Source organism: Patagioenas fasciata, chromosome 5 (assembly GCF_037038585.1).
Source record: "Patagioenas fasciata isolate bPatFas1 chromosome 5, bPatFas1.hap1, whole genome shotgun sequence".
NCBI classification, from domain to species: domain Eukaryota; kingdom Metazoa; phylum Chordata; class Aves; order Columbiformes; family Columbidae; genus Patagioenas; species Patagioenas fasciata.
In genome coordinates this window covers 765,239-784,778 of record NC_092524.1, presented here as the reverse complement: position 1 = coordinate 784,778, position 19,540 = coordinate 765,239, and the positions used below count along the sequence as shown (strand labels likewise).

General features: G+C 53.0%; 1 protein-coding gene across 2 annotated transcripts; it reads right to left on the bottom strand.

Moving 5' to 3' along the window:
- Window positions 1-382: 382 nt before the first annotated feature.
- Window positions 383-18,079, bottom strand: RMDN3 (regulator of microtubule dynamics 3). 2 transcript variants are annotated; one of them, XR_011739218.1, is made up of 13 exons: window positions 17,882-18,079; window positions 16,334-16,526; window positions 15,152-15,298; window positions 11,679-11,928; window positions 11,380-11,482; window positions 10,833-10,893; window positions 7,440-7,515; window positions 6,705-6,782; window positions 4,371-4,469; window positions 3,860-3,913; window positions 2,344-2,424; window positions 852-962; window positions 383-403 (listed from the first exon to the last, which is right to left on the bottom strand). XR_011739218.1 is itself a non-coding variant. In XM_065839139.2 (12 exons), exons 1-12 carry the CDS (start codon window positions 18,060-18,062, stop codon window positions 909-911), a joined length of 1,377 nt encoding a protein of 458 aa, XP_065695211.1. In that variant the 5' UTR covers window positions 18,063-18,079; the 3' UTR covers window positions 742-908. The 2 variants fall into 2 exon arrangements, 1 of the variants encoding a protein (XP_065695211.1); XM_065839139.2 differs by lacking the exon at window positions 383-403 and having other exon boundaries at window positions 742-962.
- Between the last annotated feature and the right edge of the window lie 1,461 nt (window positions 18,080-19,540).

The window sequence follows — 19,540 nt, the reverse complement described above, 5'->3', positions numbered from 1 at the left end:
GCAGACCCCCCCTGTACTGTCAGATCTGCAGACCCCCCCTGTACTGTCGGATCTGCAGACCCCCCTGTACTGTTGGATCTGCAGACCCCCCTGTACTGTCGGATCTGCAGACCCCCCCCTGTACTGTCGGATCTGCAGACCCCCCTGTACTGTCGGATCTGCAGACCCCCCCTGTACTGTCGGATCTGCAGACCCCCCTGTACTGTCGGATCTGCAGACCCCCCCTGTACTGTCGGATCTGCAGACCCCCCTGTACTGTCGGATCTGCAGACCCCCCCTGTACTGTCGGATCTGCAGACCCCCCCTGTACTGTCGGATCTGCAGACCCCCCTGTACTGTCGGATCTGCAGACCCCCCCTGTACTGTCGGATCTGCAGACCCCCCCGTGTTGTCAGATCTGCAGACCCCACCGTGTTGTCAGATCTGCAGACCCCCCTGTACTGTCGGATCTGCAGACCCCCCCTGTACTGTTGGATCTGCAGACCCCCCTGTACTGTCAGATCTGCAGACCCCCCTGTACTGTCAGATCTGCAGACCCCCCTGTACTGTCAGATCTGCAGACCCCCCCTGTACTGTCAGATCTGCAGACCCCCCCTGTACTGTCGGATCTGCAGACCCCCCTGTACTGTTGGATCTGCAGACCCCCCTGTACTGTCGGATCTGCAGACCCCCCCCTGTACTGTCGGATCTGCAGACCCCCCTGTACTGTCGGATCTGCAGACCCCCCCTGTACTGTCGGATCTGCAGACCCCCCTGTACTGTCGGATCTGCAGACCCCCCTGTACTGTCGGATCTGCAGACCCCCCCGTGTTGACAGATCTGCAGACCCCCGCATGTTGCCGGAGCTGCAGCCCCCCTGGCCGCAGGTCCCTGCCCGGGCAGCAGCGGTGCCATCGACCTCTGCGTTGTCACTCCTGCCAGACCGACCGCAGCTCCTCCAGTTCCCTCTCGCTCTCTGCGTCCTGGAAATGCAATAAAAGAGCAGGTAAGTACACAGCCTGATTGAAACCACTAAAAAGGAGCATTACCCTTTCTTCTCCAGCCCCATACCAGGTTTGAACATCATTACCCAGTGTTACACTTTTCCTCCTAATCCTTTTCCCCCTGTACTTCCCTCTCAGCACCACTGTCTTTGCAACCTCTTTAAGTTTTCCAAGCAGCAAAGAGCATTTCTCTCACATTTCCTTACGCAAGACGAGCCCTGACGATCAGAACAGCCGAATTCCACCCCTGCTCCCTCGCTCAGGCTGGATAAACGCCCTTGGTTCCCCTCCCCAACACAACGCAAGTTATTGGACTGATGACCAGAACTGATCTGCAGAGACTTAACCAAAGCCACTTCAGCATCGGCTTCCTCATCGACTCCCACTTCTAATTTCAGAGCAGGAGAGAATTAACTGTTCACGACTTCTGTGCCTGGAGCTCTTTCCTGACAATCTCAGTGCTTTCCTGGTTGAACTCTGCCTCACACCCAGCAGGTTTATTCCATCACACTAAGGCTGAAGCTGTAACATCTGGAGGACCCTGACTGCATTACTTCACTTGCATTTTTCAGTACAATGCAGATAACACCAGATTAATATTAAAAGCTGATGTGTTCTTATTCAGTTTCTAACTGGCAGGAATTCGAGGGCACCTGCTGTACGGGTCCTGCTTAACAGAAAAAGAGCAAAGGAAAGGAAAGTGCAGAAGAGCTCCCGGCTCCCTTCCAAACTGCAGGACAGCCTGCTCTGCACAACACTGCGACAGTCATTAAAAAGCTGAAATATCCCAGATATTAAAAACCCCAATGCTGGGCAGTGCACACAAAGCTCTGAATGGCTCAGCACAACCAGCTCCAGCCTGGGCGAGCTTTGGAGCCAACTGGGCACCAAGAGAGATCAATGGTGGCAGCTCCTCCCAAGCCACGCGGGTAATTAGAAGAGGGAATGGTAATGAGAGGAGGTAACAAAGTGCTGCGGCCCTAGGACAGCCAGGCACTTTTAGCAGCCCCATCTGCACTGAGCTGCCCAGACAAACCCGCGGGGTGCTGGGCAGTGTCCTGCGGGTGTCCCACGTACACAGGACCAGTGCAGGACGCCCACACGCGCCCCTCGCCAGCCCCACGGGGTGGGCACCGCCTGTGCTGCGATTACACGGCCCCGTCAGACACACTTTTCATTATTTTGCTGAATTGCCAGAGGCATCTGGCAACAGGATCCAAGAGAAGAAAAGAGCCCACGCTAAGGCACACAATACTTTAAAACCTGGGCTTAGAGGCTGGAACATCTTTGAGAAAACAACGTTATCTCCGTAACCATTTAACCCCGCTCGTCCGCACCGTGCGCTGACTGAGGCTGTTACCTCTTTGGTAGCGACCGGCAGCTCCGCGGCCAGGTCCATCCAGAGCGCGGCGGCAGAGCTGTTCCCCAGCTCCCGGTAACACTGCGAGTGAAAAACAACAACGGGACAACAGTCAGCGACTAGAAACCACAGCGGTTGTCTTTCGGGTCTGACCCATCTATCTCCTTTCAAATAATCAGATACCAATTGCACTCTAAAATGTTGCGCTGAAGGATGTGATCCAAGTGGCAGAGCTTGGGACTAGGGAAAAATAACAAACCAAACCCAACTCAAACAGATACACGCAGTCCTGTTAACTCCTGCGCTAACCGGTGTTTGCAGAGCGTTGCCGAAGCTCAGTCACACCTGCCGGATGCATGGAGAACTATCAGCCCCATAAAAACGCACCAGCCCACGTAGATCACACACAATGAAACCCTAACTTCTACATTGGCTCTGAAAATCTACTCAAATTAAGACCTGAATGCTGCAGCTTCACTGGAAATAAGTTCCAGGCCTTCCAGCCTTTACTCTCTACAAGACGTGGGTGATTTTGAATGTCCGTGTTTACAAGCAGAGGAGCAATGAGGAGCACATCCCATCCACCACATCCAGAGGCAGCCGGAAACAAAAGGCTGCTGATCTGTGAATCACCTGTAGTGAATTTTACCTGACAGACCCATCACCAGATACACACAGGAAGCCTGTGTCCAAGGCAAATCCAGCTGTTGTGAAGGCAGCTGCACTGGGGCTGGGTTTTCCTCCTCTGCTCTCACCTCCACTTTAACGAGACGCCCGCTGTGAAATAAATCCAGCGCCCAGGTTCCGGTAACAACGCACCCAGCCCAAACACCCTGCGGCTCGCACGCTGCCCCCATGAACTTCACGTGCTCTGGGACACTGGGAACGCAGGAATTCCACAGACAATGACTACAGCTACTCTTCGCTACGCCCACCCCGGCTAATACTTCTAAAGCTATTTGGGCTTTAAATATTTCTAGACTCCAACTGGAGGCTGTAGGAATTAAGCAGCAATTTTAACATTCAAGAGTTCAAACCCAATTATTCCCTCAATGCAAGCAGAAAGGTCTCTGGAGCTCCAGGACTGTACTTAACCATCACTCGAGGCTCCCATCTGTGTTGGTAGAATAGAGATTTCCTTTATCCTTTACCTCTCCACGTGATTCTCTTTGTGTGAACAGCACAGAAATCCATGGCGCTGGTGGGATTCAACCTCCAGCTCGTGGCTCACAAGTTTAACCACTCACAAGTGCCGCTTTATACAGAATCTGATCTGCTAAAACCCAAGGATGCTCCTCTGGGTGACTCCAAGGCAAAACCTTCCCTGTGTTCTAATGCCTCTGCACTAGACGATTTGGTCTTTTTTAGAGGTGTTATCATCTTATACAATCTTGCTTCTGCACGGAGTAATTTACAGGTGCTCACACTTGACAGCCAAAGACCATTCTTTAATACAAATATTTCTTATCTTAGGAGCATATGACGGAACTAAAGGCAGCAAAAGGTGGCTGCTTACCTTGGCGATGTAGACTCTGCCTGCTTTGGAAAAGCCTGGGCTCAGCTCCTCGACCTGCAGCAGAGGGGAGGGTGGGACAGCAGAGAACAGCAGACATTAGGACATGCAAGGCACACCGTTAACGCCCAGATCAGGCTTATCGCAGCCCTTAAAAATATTACAAAATAGATGACCAAACCCTACTTTTGCAAATACATCCCAATAACAAGCGACAGAATGAGGGAAACGGCCTCAAGTTGTGCCAGGGGAGGTTGAGGTTGGATCTGGGAACAATTTCTTCCCCAAAGGGCTGTGGGGCATTGGAACAGGCTGCCCAGGGCAGTGCTGGAGTCACCATCCCTGGAGGGCTGGACAGACGGACATGAGGTTCTCAGGACACGGGGCGGGGACAGGGCGGGTTATGGGTGGACTCCATGATCTGGACGGGCTTTTCCAACCATAATGATTGCGTGGAAGCCCGAAGCAGTTGGGTTCACACTTGCGATTGCCCTCGCCCATCAGGTTTCCGTACCCGTAGGAAGTTCTGCAGCGCGTCCTGCACCGTGGCTGTCGGGGGCGCCTCGAACAACGCCGCAGCCGTTTTCTTCTCCAGCCACCCCAGCTGGGAAACCTGCAGAGACAGGAGATGCCGCGGTCAGAGCCGACAGACACAGCACCTGCATTAGTACAGACACGCAATTATCAGTTTCTTGTCACTGGCTTGTGTGCCTGGGAGAAAGCCACAGATCCTGGTAGTGTTGGCAGATCCTGGACCAGTATCCCAGTCTGGCCACAGAATTAAACCCAATCTGCTTTTCCTTGTCCGAAGTCAGCTTTTGCAGGTCTGTACATCAGCTGCCACGCGTGTAATGCTCGCAGTAAGATCTGTCTCTACAGCTGAATATTACCGGTGTGCAACAGCGTGGGTGCTGCAAACTCCCAAACTGTTTGGCTGCAAACTCCCAAACCACCTCGTTGCAGTCACAGCAGCTGCAGCAGCTCCCACCTGCGCATGGGAGCAAACGCACACAGAGCCCTCCCGTCTCCCACTGTAAATCCGGCACCAGAGCGTGTTCTCACCATACGGGCCCCTCGAGCAGCAGCTACAGCCCTCCCACCAGCAGAGATTCACGGCTTGAGAAAGAGGTGGCTATTGCAATCATTTCGTGAAATCTTATTCTCCTGCTCCCAGCTTCTCTCTCTAAGAAACGTCCTGAGATTTCAGCAGGGGCAAGGATGCACAGGACTGCACCTTCTGATCATATCTTCCTCCTTTAGTACTGTATAATCCTTATAATGCACAACAGCAGAAGCACTAACATATTGCTACATACACCTGTTTTGTTTCATCACTTCAGCAACAAGGCTGAGTAGAAAGTCCACACCAGAACAGAGCATTAGGAGCTTCCAGCAGTTCAGTGCACTGCTCCTCTGTAATTACCTGTGCCAATTATCTCAGCTACGATCCTGCAATGTGACCGCATTTTTCACAGCAGCGAAGCACTTTCAAATCACATAAACTGAAAAGCAGATAGTTACTGCAAACTCTTATTTCTTTTTATAGGCACTAAATCTGATTTACGGTATTTGACTCCAAGCTTTTCCCTGTCAAGAGGTCTAAAGCAGCCGGCACGCTTCTCCTAATGCCCCAATGCTGTGTGCAGAGGAAACACAGGCAGAGGATTATGCAGACATACTGTGAGCAGAATCTCTTGCCGGCTCCAAAATGCCCTTGATCACAGCCATATGTGCTTACAGGACTGAGGGTGGTTTGGTTTTACCGAGCAAAGCACAGGAAGCGTGCTTTGCGTTCTACCCGTCCTTTACCGCTCTACCCATCCTTTGCCGTTCTACCCGCCCTTTGCTGCTCTACCCGCCCTTTGCTGTGCCACCTCCCTCACCAGCTGCTGTGACCGAAAACCCCCCAGCTCCAACTCGGAGCAGCTCAGGAATAACACTATTAGCAAACAGCTCTCTCTGGGAAAGACACGAAAAACAGGGGGGGCAGAACAGAGGCAACAAAGAAATGAAATGGCAAAACCCCAGCAGCTTTTATTCTACTGCAGAGAGGAACACCAACTACCTTCAAAGCCTTTTGATGAGCTGGGGACAAAAGTATCACAGCAGCAAGAGTAAATGCCATTGCTGATATGAAACCACGCTCTTCACGCTTCGAAAAACTCCAGTGCGTGTTCCTCACCACTGACCCTGCTCCTTTCTGCTGGGCTCCAATGGTCAGCGCAGAGCGAGGAGCCGGCACCGGGCTGGGCCAGCGCTCCTTCTGCCACCGGCTCCTGGCCCCCTCGCTACGGGGCACCTGAATTCACTCACACTCACTAAAAACCCCAACCATTTAAAATCTGGTGCTCCAAGCGGCAGCACCGCTCTGCAGGTACGCATTTCGGGTGTCACAGGAGGAAGAAAGAGGGAGATGGGCTGCGTAAGGCTCCTTGGTTACAGCGAAGAGAACAGCTGCGAGATGCTGAAGGAGATGCCGTGTCCTGGCAGACGGGTCGACAGCGCTCTGAGAGAAGCACCGAGGCGCCACATGTACGAGAACACGAGCTCTTACAGGGTGAGGGGTTCTGAACACAACAACGTACAGCGCTCAGCTGCAGTGTTTTCTCTGCACTGTTTCGGCACCGAAGTGCAAAGCTTCCAGATCCCACACAAGCACAACTTTTAAACGACTTCTTCCAGCAACCAGGACGTGTCTGTACCAGTACTGTCTGACACAACACCGCGCTCAGCACCCAAACAGCGTTCCCAGTCCTTACGCTGCTGGTGTGAATCCACCCATTTCCACTCAGACGGGGAATTACGTTCCAAGGAGGAAGAAAACAGCAAAAAGCAATAACAGTTTTACCTGGTAACACCACCTGCCCAGAAGGTAGTAAGACTTTGGGTCCTCTGGTTTCAGTTCCATCGCTTTGTCGATGTGTTCCTGCAGAAAACCATCATCGACACACATTACGTTTGTGTCACAAGCAAATACAACGTCTGCAAGAGCAGGTGAACAAACATGGAAAGAGGAGAGGAAGAAGCCCACAATTTAAATGTTGGGATCAATAAAATTACAGCTACAAAGAGATGCCACATTTTCTTTAAATGGTTTCAGCGAACACAGAAAACCAGCATTTTATCAGCCCCAGAGACAAGAATTACTGCACACAAAAAACCAAAGCTGCCCTTCATTTCACTCTACCACCTTTCCAGAGCTTTGACATCACTGAATTACTGGTTGTGTCAACAGCTGGCAAGGTGATATCAATAATTATACGTGGCCTCTTTGCAGTAACTGCTCTGGTGCTTCCTCCTACCCGGTGACATCCTCCCACCACAGGTAAATAAAGCAATGTGAGGCAGATTAAATCCCCTTTGAACAACAACGGGTTTTCGTTTCTGGAGGGTGCAAGCACGAGCACAGGCAGCGACTGAGGAAGAGCTGGTGCTGTATCCGATCACCACACCGTAACTTCATGTTTCAAGTCCTCACACTCATCATATACATACACGCTGGAGCAAGTTTTCCTAACTTTTTACTATAGAAACAACTACTGTTCAATCCTTACACAAAAGCCAGCACGTCCTTTCTACTCACCTTAAACACATATCCAGTTTGAATGCGCTTCTGGATGCTCTCGTGCTCCGACAGCTGCCCGCACAGAACCGCGTACCTGCCCAGCGGAGACAGCGCGCGAAATCCGTCAGGTTTAAATGGACATTTACATTCTGCTGACATCTTCAGAAGGAAGGCACATAAGTGCATTAAAGCTTCACAGCTTACTGGGGAAAACAAGGAATGCTGTCCACCTTTTGCAGGAAGAGACGTACGCAGTACAATTTAGTGCAGGAGAAGGCATTGGCTCGAAGGATGTGACACAAGTTTGTTGCACGGATGGCTGGAAAGCCTCATGTCTATATCAACAGCTCTACATCCTAAATTTCCTCACCCAGCAACAAAACTGCGTCAAAATGCGGAGCAACGAGGAGCCAGCGCTACTGCAGCCAGAGCCAGAACTAGTTCATTAGGACAAGCTCTAACGAACCAAGCCCGCACGAGCAGCCCGTCTAGAGCGCAGCGCTGGCTGTTTCGAGGGAAAACACTGCAAAAACCTACCTAGGTCCTGCAGCCCGCCACCACACTTGGGGAACAAAAGAACACGGTTTCAGTCTTTTCAGTGCAAAGTCCATTAGCTTTCTCTACTTACAGACCACACATTTCAACCCAAGAAGGACAGCAGTGAGCAGCGTTAGTTATTTCACGAGCAGCGGGAGTTAGGGAGGTTAATTACCCCAGGATTTACACCCTCCCGTCCCACCCCCGGCACCCCAACCACGCTGATCCGCTGGGTGGGAGCTGTGGGGCAGCAGCCTGTGCTGAGCATCCCGAACCACGATGTGGCTGGGGTTGGACACACGAGCCAATAAAAGGCTTTGCTTCCAAGATCACAAGATAAAATATTCCTACACAATCAATCACGTAGCCTGTAGTGCTGCGTTGGATCTTGCCAGGCCACGGCTCCTCTAACCATATTGTTTAGGCTCCCAAATACGTGGGCAAGCATTAGATACAATTAGGTCAGGTTTAAGGCTATGCAACAAAACAGGAAACGCCCTGCCTTTTGAGCTGGGAGCTAAAACTCGGCCTAACCTCCCTTTACCTCCCGTCCCTCCCCAGGGGGAGCCCGAGGAGCCCCTCCCAAGGCACAGTAAATGCAGGGGACACGGCCCAGCCTGACCTCTGCACCCACAACCACACCAACGGCAAGTGGTGCAGCACGCAGCTGTCAAGAAACATCAATACACCCTGTTTTCTGAGAGCCTGGTGAAACGTTTCATAAAACAAGCAGTAAATATTGGTCCTATCTTTGTGTCAGGAAAGAAACTAAACAAGAAAGCAAGAGATGGCTGAACTGTTTTTTCACTGCAGTCCCAGGAAAAGCCGACTCCACCCGACCCAGCTTTGCTGGGCTCAGCCTGTTGCTGGTTTTTATGTGCACGACCTTGCAGTTCTGAGCTTGGAGGCTCTTCAGACCCCGACCTCCCCTCCCGGCTCGGCAGCACCAACGCCGTGTTCTGCTTTTATCTCCCTGCTTGTTTAGTTTGGCACGTGCATCAAGTTCTTCCCAGCATTTTGTGATATGCCCCGGGACAAATGCCACTGCGGAGCTGCAGGACTGACCACAGACACAGGACAGACTGAAAACAATGAGCTGGGGAGGGGATTTTCAGCTCCTGTACACAGCGGGGAACCTCGGAAGCGCCTCTCAGGCCCACGTCTCAGCGCTTACCGAAACTTGACCTTACCGTGCCGCTCCACTCACCATTAACCACAACTCCTCGCTAAGCTGCAGATGCGGCTCAAGCTGCACGCTCCCAGGGGAACCTCAGCTTGGGAAGGACTTCCCCGGCTATTAGAAAATGAACTCTGCGGGGCAGATGGAGCTGGAGCAGAGCCCTGTGCTCCCCAGCCCGCCCGTGCTCGGTGCTGCCCTCCGAGCAGGATCCGGGGGCTCCGGGCCCCAAACTCGGCGCTCTGGGCACCCCCAGCTCCGCGGTTCTGCCAAACCCAAACACAGCCCGGAGCCCCCGAGCTGTTTCACAGGCTGCAGGCACACCGGAGCTCCTTGCTGCAGAGAACAAGCCCCGAATTGACCAGAAACAGCAAAGCAAATGGGAATAAAAGGAGAAGGGGGAGAAGTGTGGAGAAACAGCTATTTTTGCAGCCAACTGATAAAAGTGCAGGAGTGTTTTATATTGGCAAAGATGAGTGTGACCGCTGGCAACACGCCTAACAAACAGAAAGCAACTGGCAGACTGTGAATGTGGAGTGAGTTCACTGTCCCGAGAGCAGGAGGGAGCAGTAACCCCTGCTGAGGTTTCTTCTGTCCCTGCTCGCACTTTCCAGCCCTTTCTCTTGCTTGCCCAGGGGACGTTACCAGGCAGCTCCAGCTCTGTGCCATTTTTCCCCCTCTAAGTTCTGAAATACCTTCTAACACCAACTCCTATCTGCTGTAGTTGCTTCTGTCCCTAATCTATATTGTCAAGACTCTGCCCCCACGGCGGCACAGCTGGCTGTGAAGGATACAGACGTTATTGTGCAGGGGCTGAAAGAGGGCCAAAGGAAACAGGACTTGTGAAAGAAAACAAGAGCCTCACCACACTGAGCCCTCCAAGTCGGGAACCGGCTTCCCGCGAGTTATCTGGGTGCAACGCGCTCCTCGGCAGCCCACCCGCACCCAGCGCAGAGCAGGCTGCTCAGAGACGCGCTTCCCAGGGGCTGCACACCCAAAAGCGACAGCAGAGCGCAGCTCGGGTCCGTGCCGAGGCACCCGCAGCAGCGCGGCCCCAGCCGGCTGCTGAGCACATCAGCGCCCGCCCCTGCTGCACGGGAAACCGCACGAGTCCCAGCAAAGCTCCTACGCAAACCTCGCCTTTCCAAATACACCTACGTGAGCTGTGAGCAGCCTGAAGAACACGCAGGCTGCAAAATCCAGCCCGGTGAACGGAGCTCGTCGCACTCACCCACCTCAAACACACTGTGCCAAGAGCCGGGTTCTCCAAGCCCCACCCAGCAGCTCATCCTTCACTACCAAAGCCAATCAACTTCTGAAGTGCAGACTCACAAAAGCCTTCAAACAATTGCTTCTTGGTATCCAGAGAAGCTCACTATTCTATTTGTGAGGTTTTGCTCTAGAACCCTTCCGGCCATCTCAGAGAAATTCATAAATAAAGTGGCACAAGCAAAGCCAAGTTTATTACTTTTATCACAACCAAGCCTACTGTCTGTCAAGCCATTACTTATGGCAGTTAACCAAAGCTGTGAAAAATGGGATTTTACAGAAAAAAAATGTCCATGTAGTATACTCCCAGGAAGAACAAATAGACTTTTTGTTCATGTTTTCTTTGTTTTTAAACACCACTGAGCTCCCAGCAATCCCCGAGTCCTTTTCCTGCACTGCTTAAAAGCAAGAAGTAAAAAGCGACATACCACTGATGGCACTCGGCACTGTCACCCCACTTCTGTAAGGCCATTTCTAGCTCTTCTTTCCCTGCCAAGGAGCGATCAGAGACAAGAAATTCAGCCACTTTCTCGCTTTACTTCCTTCTTTAAGGCTGTTAGGGTACAGCAACGGAATGGCACTAAAAGTTACATGGTTGTTGGTTTTATAATGAACTTGACTTAAAATGTTCCCTAAATAATTCCATACTCCTGCAGACACAGGGAACATCCAAGACTGCTCAAAGAGACCACACCAGTTTTAAGCGGAGCAGCAGCACAGTCTCAGGTCCTTTGGAAGGACAGTCATGTCAAAAGAAAACATCCCCTCCCTTGTTAAGAAAACGTAAAGAGACTTTTCAGCGGTTTTGTTCTGATTCATTCCACAGCCCCAGCTCCAGGCCTTGTCCCGCTTTCCCCTCTCCCCTCCACCCCCCTGCCGGCTCCAAAAGCTGAACAAGTGGGAAAAACGCGGGGTTTGCCGCTCTGAGGCGTGAAGGTCAGCGCCGACCACCCCATCGCAAACACGACTGCTCACCTTCGGCCGCGTACGACCTCTTCTCATCCGCGTCTCCTGTGATCTCGCACATGTCGCTGTGTGCTCGGGCCAGGCGCCACACAAAGTCCTTCTGCTCTGCGTACTGCACAAAACAGACACGGATGTCAAGACTCATTCTGCCACTTTGGAGGCCAGGCTGGGGCCAGTTCTCCTGCAGCCTCCCCTAACCTTAAAACACTGGGAAAAACCTCACCCGAAACTTGGCCATTTCATTAAAATACACTACTTGAATTTCACTTTTTTCACATGTCAGTCCCCATGCAAGAAGGCGACCTTACCGCCAGCTTGTTGTTGAGCAGCAGCTGGAAGGCCTCTCTCTGCTGGCCGGCGTCCCCGCGGTGCAGGCGGTCGGCCTGCTGCAGGACCTGGGCCAGCCCGGCCTCGGGCCAGGGCTCCGCGGGGACCGGCGGCCCGGCCTCGGGGGCCAGCTCGGGCGAGCCCCGCGCCGTGCAGCTCGCCTCGTCCTCTTCCTCGCTCGCCCGCTCCGACTCCCGGTCGTAGTCGGACTCGGCGTTGGCCGTCGTGTACCTTCAACACAAACACACAGCACCGGATCAGCTTGAGGAGATCACGCGCAGCCTCTGCCAGCTTTATACAACTCTTCCTAACAGAGGAACGGGAGTATCTTAGTCTATCCTGGAGGACACTGCGCAACACAAGTGCCTCAAATGACTCCTGTCACTGCTTCTCATGGAACAGACACAAGCTCAAAAAGCTGAAGAAAGAAGATCCCCAAAGGTGAAGCAGAACGCAAGTCCGCATCACACTTGCACACCATAGCAGCTTCTAACTTCAACCTGAGAGAATTAACTACAAACAGAGCCAGGACAATCCACGTATGGATTATAGAAGGGAATTTCAACGCAAGATCCAACACACTTATCCATGTGGAAAACACAACTTGAACCTCTGTCATATTGTCCGAGCACTAAACACCAACCAGCTTGTTCACAGTGACGTGTAACAAGGTGCAAAGCAGCCGTGGAGCGAGGAAAAGTATTTCACACGAGCCAGTCCAGCAAGGACACAGCAGGTGAGGCACAGAAAGACACCGCCTGTACAGAAACCCCGGCAACAATTAGCTGCTAAATTAGTCAAAGGAACCAGAAAAAAGCGCAGCTCAAAGGTTCTGAAAGGGTGGCTGCAGTGCAGGGACACGGGGAGCACAGCCCAGCGCTCGGAGGTGCCGCTGCCCTGCTCTGGGGACAGAGATCTGTCCCCAAGCTCCGTATCTGAGGAGAGCAGCGACGGTCCCTTGGCCACACAGAGATAATGAGGCATTTGGCTATCGAAACTTCCATTTGCTGGGAACCATCCGTGATGCCCAAGCATTTCCTGCTCTGGTAGAGGGTGAAACCCGCCCTCCGGCAGCCTCCATCCCCACCGTACATGGCAATAGGCACCACTTCATGCTGGGATGTTTTAACACAAGAACTCAGAGTCAGCCTTAGAGCAGACAGCACAGATGACACGCTGGAGATCACGCAGGCGGCGCTAAATTAATGGATAATGTAGCAACACGGTGGTAGGTGACACTGGCACGGCTCCCTTTCAGATTAAAAGCTTCATTTCTTGGTATTTTCTTAAAATTAACAACATTATTAATTCTCTAGACCCCGCTTCCAGTACTTGCACATGAACTCCTCCAGCTGTCTGACTTCCCGTGCCGACCGCGGCGCAGCGTGGGCTCCACGGCGCGACCCTGTCTCGCTGCGGCTTCCTGGAAACCCTTCCCACGGGGGCTCCTGCAGCACGATCTGTTTTAAACGGCCGCAGGATGGCTCCGACACGCGTGTTTTCTCCACCACAAAAACGTGTTTTGTCCAAGGCAGCTCACACAAATGTTGCCAGTTTAAAAAGATGAGTAATACCATGTATAACTTCATAATTTTGGAGTTGTCAGAAAGATTAAGGGATTTAGATGTTATCAGCCTGTTTTCTTGGGTTTACAATGATGGAAAGTTCTTAAATGCTTCAGTATGTTGAGGCCCCTGGGTCGCACGCACCCCGAAGGCAAATGAAACCAGACTGTCTGGCACAGAAAGCACATGGGGAGAGGGGACCAAGCAGCCCCAGGCAGCAGAAGCGACGCAGCCCGGGCCTGCGGGCGCTGGGAGCTCGTGCTGATTGCTGGGAACGGCCTGAGAACCTGGAGAAGATGCTCATGGCCGCGTGGTTTACAAACCAGAGCGGAAACGTGAGCTCTTCTCTCTGAATCTCATTAAAAGAACACAAGTGCCCGAAGTGAATACACGGCTGAAATGATCTGTGAGGAAGGGTCTCGTCCTTCCTCCCAGTGGCTGCTATAAAGTTTAAATAGTCTTTTCCAAAATTTACATTGTGTCTCTACTAGAAAATTCTAGTAATTACATCACTAAAAGATGATATTGCATATTAAAGGCAGCTGGTCCTGACCAGACTAATATTAGACCTATTTGCAGAGTGACAAATTATACACTATTCAGTTTGTTTTATTTTTCTATCAGATGAGAGCTGCTCCTCCACTGATTCTCCACACTGGTCATTAAACCTAATTACAGATTTGAAATACAACGTAAGAACTCCCCCGCATCGCCAGGTTCTCAACGCAGTACTGAGATTTTGCAGCAAAACACGTCCCTGCTCCGCAGCTCACTGCAGCTCCCTGCCGGGGACGTCCTCCCAAAACTGCCGTTATTGTCACCTCTAGCGTGACCTGACATTTCCTAACGGTCACAAGATGCTGTGGGCTGTACCTGTTGGACAGAGCGGCTCTTCAGCACACTGTTCACCACACACAGCACCGTGGTGACTCCAGGCACCACTGGGACCTGGACAGTGAGCTCTTGGCATCACAACATTCTTACAATGTATTTGCAGAATATTTTTAACACTTGTCAGGCGGCCCAGTCACCTATTACACCCTCGTGAATCACTTACTCCCTAACTTTGCCTTCATACGAACATCCACATCTGATGAACCAAGCGGTTCTGTAACCGGGATGAGATCGCATCAGTTCCTGCAGATAAAACCCTAACCCCACGTGTTTTAGGCAGCGTCAGCGCCTGTTTCCCCAGACCTGTGCCCTTTGCTCTGCCACAGCAACAGCTGCTTCGTCCCCGATGACAAACCTGCGCCACCAGGTGCCACGTCGCACCTGCCTGGTCACTCAGCGGCCACCAAACTGTGCATCACGTCCAAACTCCACCTGTCACGCCCTCAGCACTACAATTAACTTCTCTCTCTAAATTATAGCTCATTCCCTCCTCCCTGGGAAGCGTACAGGGCCAGCTGCTGTTCCAGAACACACGTGTGCACCCCGAAAGCTGTGGGGTTCACCTGATGAAAAATTCCACAACACCCTAACCAAAGACATTTCGGTTAATGGGAATATATTTTGAAACTTTCTCAAGTTTTCCAGACAATCTAAAAATATATTACTGTATGTAAATGTTATTCATACAGTCTCTCTCACCCAAGTCCCAGGTTGGACTTCTACCTCCCGTTGTCCTGCAAGGGTCCCTCATCAAATTACTGCTTAAAAAACCCTCAAAAACTATTTTCACTCCCCTTTCTCTAAAAGTCACAATTGTCACAATCCTCACAATCCGGCCCTGACAGTAGTAGGTTTACTGTAATAAAAGCAAAAACCCCAGGATGACAGACACCTAATGGGGAAAAAACCCCTTCCTCTATGTTACAAAGCGCTCGGACACAAGTAAGCGGGCAGCAAAGCCCGCGGAAGCCGCGTCTGCGCGGTGCCCCGCTCACCCTCCTTCGCTCTCCCCGTCGTCCGTGGTGGCGGCTCCCGAGCTGGCGGTGAAATAAATGGAGCTGGAGGTCACGGAATCGCTTCTTTCCCGGGGAAACGGGAAGCGGCGCCGGCGAGTGACGCGCTGGGTCTCCTCCAGGTGCGACCTGCACGGCAAAGAGAATGATGGTGAAACGCCTGCTGTTTCAACTCCCTTCTCCTCTCTAGTGGATTCTCATTCACTTCATATCCAAGGAATTCACAGTGTCCTGCTCTTGCTTACAACCCTCCCACTGCTATATGCCAGACACCGTATTCCAGCGCTAAAGCCGCTCTGAGCGCAGGCTTGGTCCCTACACAGTCCATACTTGCAGCCCCCACACAAAGGGGTCACCACATCGCACCCACTGCTCCGGCTGCCTCGGGGAACACAGAGAACAGAATCCCGAGACACCCTGCAGCACACAGCACCGCTTACTCCGTATCAAACGGCACCTACAGCTGGCAGCGACCAGAGAGGAACAGCAGTGACGAGAGACAGACACTCACAGAATAAATTACCTTCTTGGGTTGGAATTGGAAGAGCCTGTACTTAATATTCCAGAAGGAAATAAAACTAATCCCGCTAAAGAACGTTTCTTACATTGATCTCACCAGAGGTCAAGACATAACACCAGTGGAAACTAGAGGGACATTTCTCCCACGATTGGATTTTAAGTTTCACAGACACAATCACAGCTGGTTTACCATGCCATGGAGTACAAGCCCTGCTTCCCTGAAAATAAGACAGGGTCTTATATTATTTTTTTCTCCAAAAGATGTGTTAGGGCTTATTTTCAGGGGATGTCTTATTTTTCCATGAACAGCAATCTACATTTATTCTTGAACCAAAAAAAAAACCAACATTAATTCAGATATAGTGAAGTCATCACATCGTGTCACACCTGTCAGACCTGTCACACCTGCCCTGCTGCATTCTATTGCCAACTCATTTTACTTTTCCACATGTATAGCTGCTTGGACGCTATTTAAATTGACTTTTTTTAATGAACTCTAACTAGGGCTTATTTTTGGAGTAGGGCTTATATTTTGAGCATTCTCAAATATCCTGGAAAACCACACTAGGGCTTATTTTCGGGTAGGTCTTATTTTCAGGGAAACATCCCGCAGAGCAGCCAGGGGAGTGCGGGCAGGGCGGGTACCTGACTTGGCCCAGGATCTCGGCGGCCAGGCGCTGCAGGCTGCCCCGCAGCTCCTCCACGTCCCCGCGCAGCTCCGAGATGTTCCTGAGCACCAGGTCCAGGCGCTGCAGCACGTCCAGCGGCTCGTCCCGCGGCAGCAGGGGGGTGTGCGGCGCGTCCCCCGCCTCCACTGCGCCCACCACCCTGGGCACCACTGCAACCAGAGAGCACGGGCGTTAGGGCACACGGGAAAGGGTTTCACACGGGGAATCTTGGGGCAACTTTGTTCTGGGCAGATGGAGGATCCAACGCCCGAGTGTCGCTGCCTGGCCCGAGGGTTGGGGCTCTGCAGCTGCTTCATGCTCCCTTCTCCGGCACCCGCATCCAGCCACACTTTGCAGGTTTGCCGCAGCAACCGGGGCTTATCTATCTCTTTTAAATATATTTCTATAAAAATCCCTTCTCAAATGTCTTTTTTAAGAGAGCAAAATGCAGACTGAACATCACAAAGATAAGGAAACTCTCGCTTTTTTTAAAAAAAAGTCCTTACTGCAAATTAATTTAGTTTCTACCCCATGCATTTCTGTGTTAACATCACACTGAAAAACTACAGTCTGCTTACTTTAAATACATCTGCTTGAAAGCTCATCGATATTATAAATAAATATACTACCTATTAAGCCAATTCTTTAAGAAATAACACTCTTTTTTATATTAACAACAGAAGAGAGCCCCTCTCGGCAAAGCAGCCAGATATGCAGAAATGAAGGGCTTGTGTTCCAGGCTACTCGAGATAAAAACTGGGATTCTCTCAAAGGAGGAATTACTGTGATCTCTTCCCCACTCTTCCCTGCTTCTCAGCAAGATGTCACTGAATGGAAACACTTAGTTTGCCCCCCTTCCAAAACCTGAGCAATCGCTATGAACAAACCCAGGCCCTGCAGTTTTGCACACACTTGGATAAATTAAAAACAAAACAAAACAAAACCCGCTCAGATTTTGGAATCGGCATCTTTAAAAGCTCCACATTTCCCCTCTCGCGGAGCTCGGGAGCCAGTGGGCCACACTTAAAGCTCTAAAGCAGCTCTGAAAAACACACCCAGGGCAGAGCGGGTTAAGGGCGCTGCACAAGAACCGCGCAGGGCCGGTTGCCCCCCGGGGAAGGGCCGGTTGCCCCCCGGGGAAGGGCCGGTTGCCCCCCGGGGAAGGGCCGGTTGCCCCCCGGGGAAGGGCCGGTTCTCCCCCGGGGAAAGGGCCGGTTCCCCCCGGGGAAGGGCGGGTTTCCCCCCGGGAAAGGGCCGGTTTCCCCCCGGGGAAAGGGCCGGTTCCCCCCGGGGAAAGGGCCGGTTCTCCCCCGGGAAAGGGCCGGTTGCCCCCGGGGAAAGGGCCGGTTCCCCCCGGGGAAAGGGCCGGTTGCCCCCGGGGAAAGGGCCGGTTCCCCCCCGGGAAAGGGCCGGTTCTCCCCCGGGAAAGGGCCGGTTCCCCCGCGGGAAAGGGCCGGTTGTGGATGCGGTGAACATCGGTCCCGCCGCGGTCGGTTCCCGCAGCGAGGCCCCCGCGCTCTCCTACCCTGGCTCCGGTGCCCCGCGGGCTCCGCCTCCCGGCCGCCTCCCCGCCGCCAGGGCCAGGGCGGCCGCCGGCGCCGCCGCAGCATCCAGAGCAGCCCCAGGCCGGTCCCCGCCGCGCCCAGCGCCAGCCCCAGCGCCAGCGCCAGCCGCCCGGGCCCGGGCCGCACCGCGCCCGCCGCCATCGCCCGGGCCGGGCCCACCGGACGCACCGGCCGCGGCGGGCGGCGCGGGGGTGACGTCACACGGGAGCCGTCCTATGGCGTGGAGTTGCGACATCACCGCGCGACGGGGGTGGGGGGGGAGCGGGCGGGAACGGCGTGGGGCGGGGCACGTGTTGCGTCACGAGGCCGTCAACGTCACACGTGAACCTGAACTTGAACTTGAACCGGGACCTGAACTTTACCTGTACCAGTACCTGTACCTGTACCCACACCTGTACCAGTACCTGTACCTGTACACACACCTGTACCAGTACCTGTACCCACACCTGTACCTACACTCACCCCTACGCGTGTATCTGTAGCGGTACCTACACCTGAACACATACCAGCACCTACACCTGTACCAGTACCTGCACCCAAACCTACACCTGTATCTACACCTATACGTGTACTTGTAGCTGTACCTACAGCTGAACCTACACTTGAACCTTTATCTGAACCTACGCCTGTATTTGTACCTATATCTGTACCTACACCTGAACATGTACCTGTATCCACACCTATACCTGTACAGGTTTTCAGGTGAAGCCTATACCTGTACCTATGGCTGTATTTATCTACACCTGACCCTATATGCCCTCCTGAACCTATACCTGTACCTACACCTGAGCGTATACCTACACGAGCACCTACACCTACACCTGCACCTACACCTGCACTTACACCTACACCTGCACCCCCCCCATCCCCACAGCCACCGCACCGGGGCCTCACCAACAGCCCCGCGTCCCCCGCAGCACCAGCACCGGCTGTCACCCGGCACAGCGGCTGCGGCGCCGCGGTCCTGCCCAGCACCGCGACCGACGGACCCTGGGCTCCATGCTGGTGGTACCAGGACCAACACCGCAGCCACCGCTGTCACCTGTCACTGTCTGTCCCCTCTGGCTGACAAGTGACAGCCCCAGCAGTGACAAAGCCGTGCCGTGGAGGAGCCGGCTGTGGTGTCCAACCCGCGCTCCGCAGGATATTAAAGATGGTATCGGCGTCCTGCCCCGGCCTCCTCATTGTTCTTCCCCATCGCGCTTTAATGAAAGTCACAAACCCCGGGTTTTGACAGAAACCATTTCGACTGTGAGCGGGTTCTTTGCTCTTCCCTTTAACCCCTTCACAGCACAAACAGCCGCGCACTGGCAGCTCCACGGGCCCGGTTGTCTCCATGCGGTGAGCAGACTGCTCGGAGCCGCTGCCAAGGGGCAGTAATTCGGTTTGGGGTGACAAACGGCACCACCGGGATGTGCCAGGCTGTGCTCCACAACCGGCTCTCACGCAGGGCTGAGCGCTTGGGCTGCCTCCCAGATTCCCGTATCTCATCAGGAAATTCAATATGGAAATGCTGTCTGCAGGCTCCATCTGCATTTCGCTCTCTTTTTATTTGCTTTTATCTCCAAGAAGAGCAACCTGTGAGCCAGATGGAGCAGCGGGCGCCAGGCAGAGCTTGC

Coding starts and splice junctions, on each gene's coding strand:
- RMDN3 (XM_065839139.2), bottom strand. CDS start 18,062: ATGGCGGCGGGCGCGGTGCGGCCCGGGCCCGGGCGGCTGGCGCTGGCG. Junction 4,470..6,704: donor TGGGCAGGTGGTGTTACCAG/GTAAAACTGTTA, acceptor CTGTCTCTGCAG/GTTTCCCAGCTGGGGTGGCT. Junction 963..2,343: donor TGCCGGTCGCTACCAAAGAG/GTAACAGCCTCA, acceptor TTGCATTTCCAG/GACGCAGAGAGCGAGAGGGA.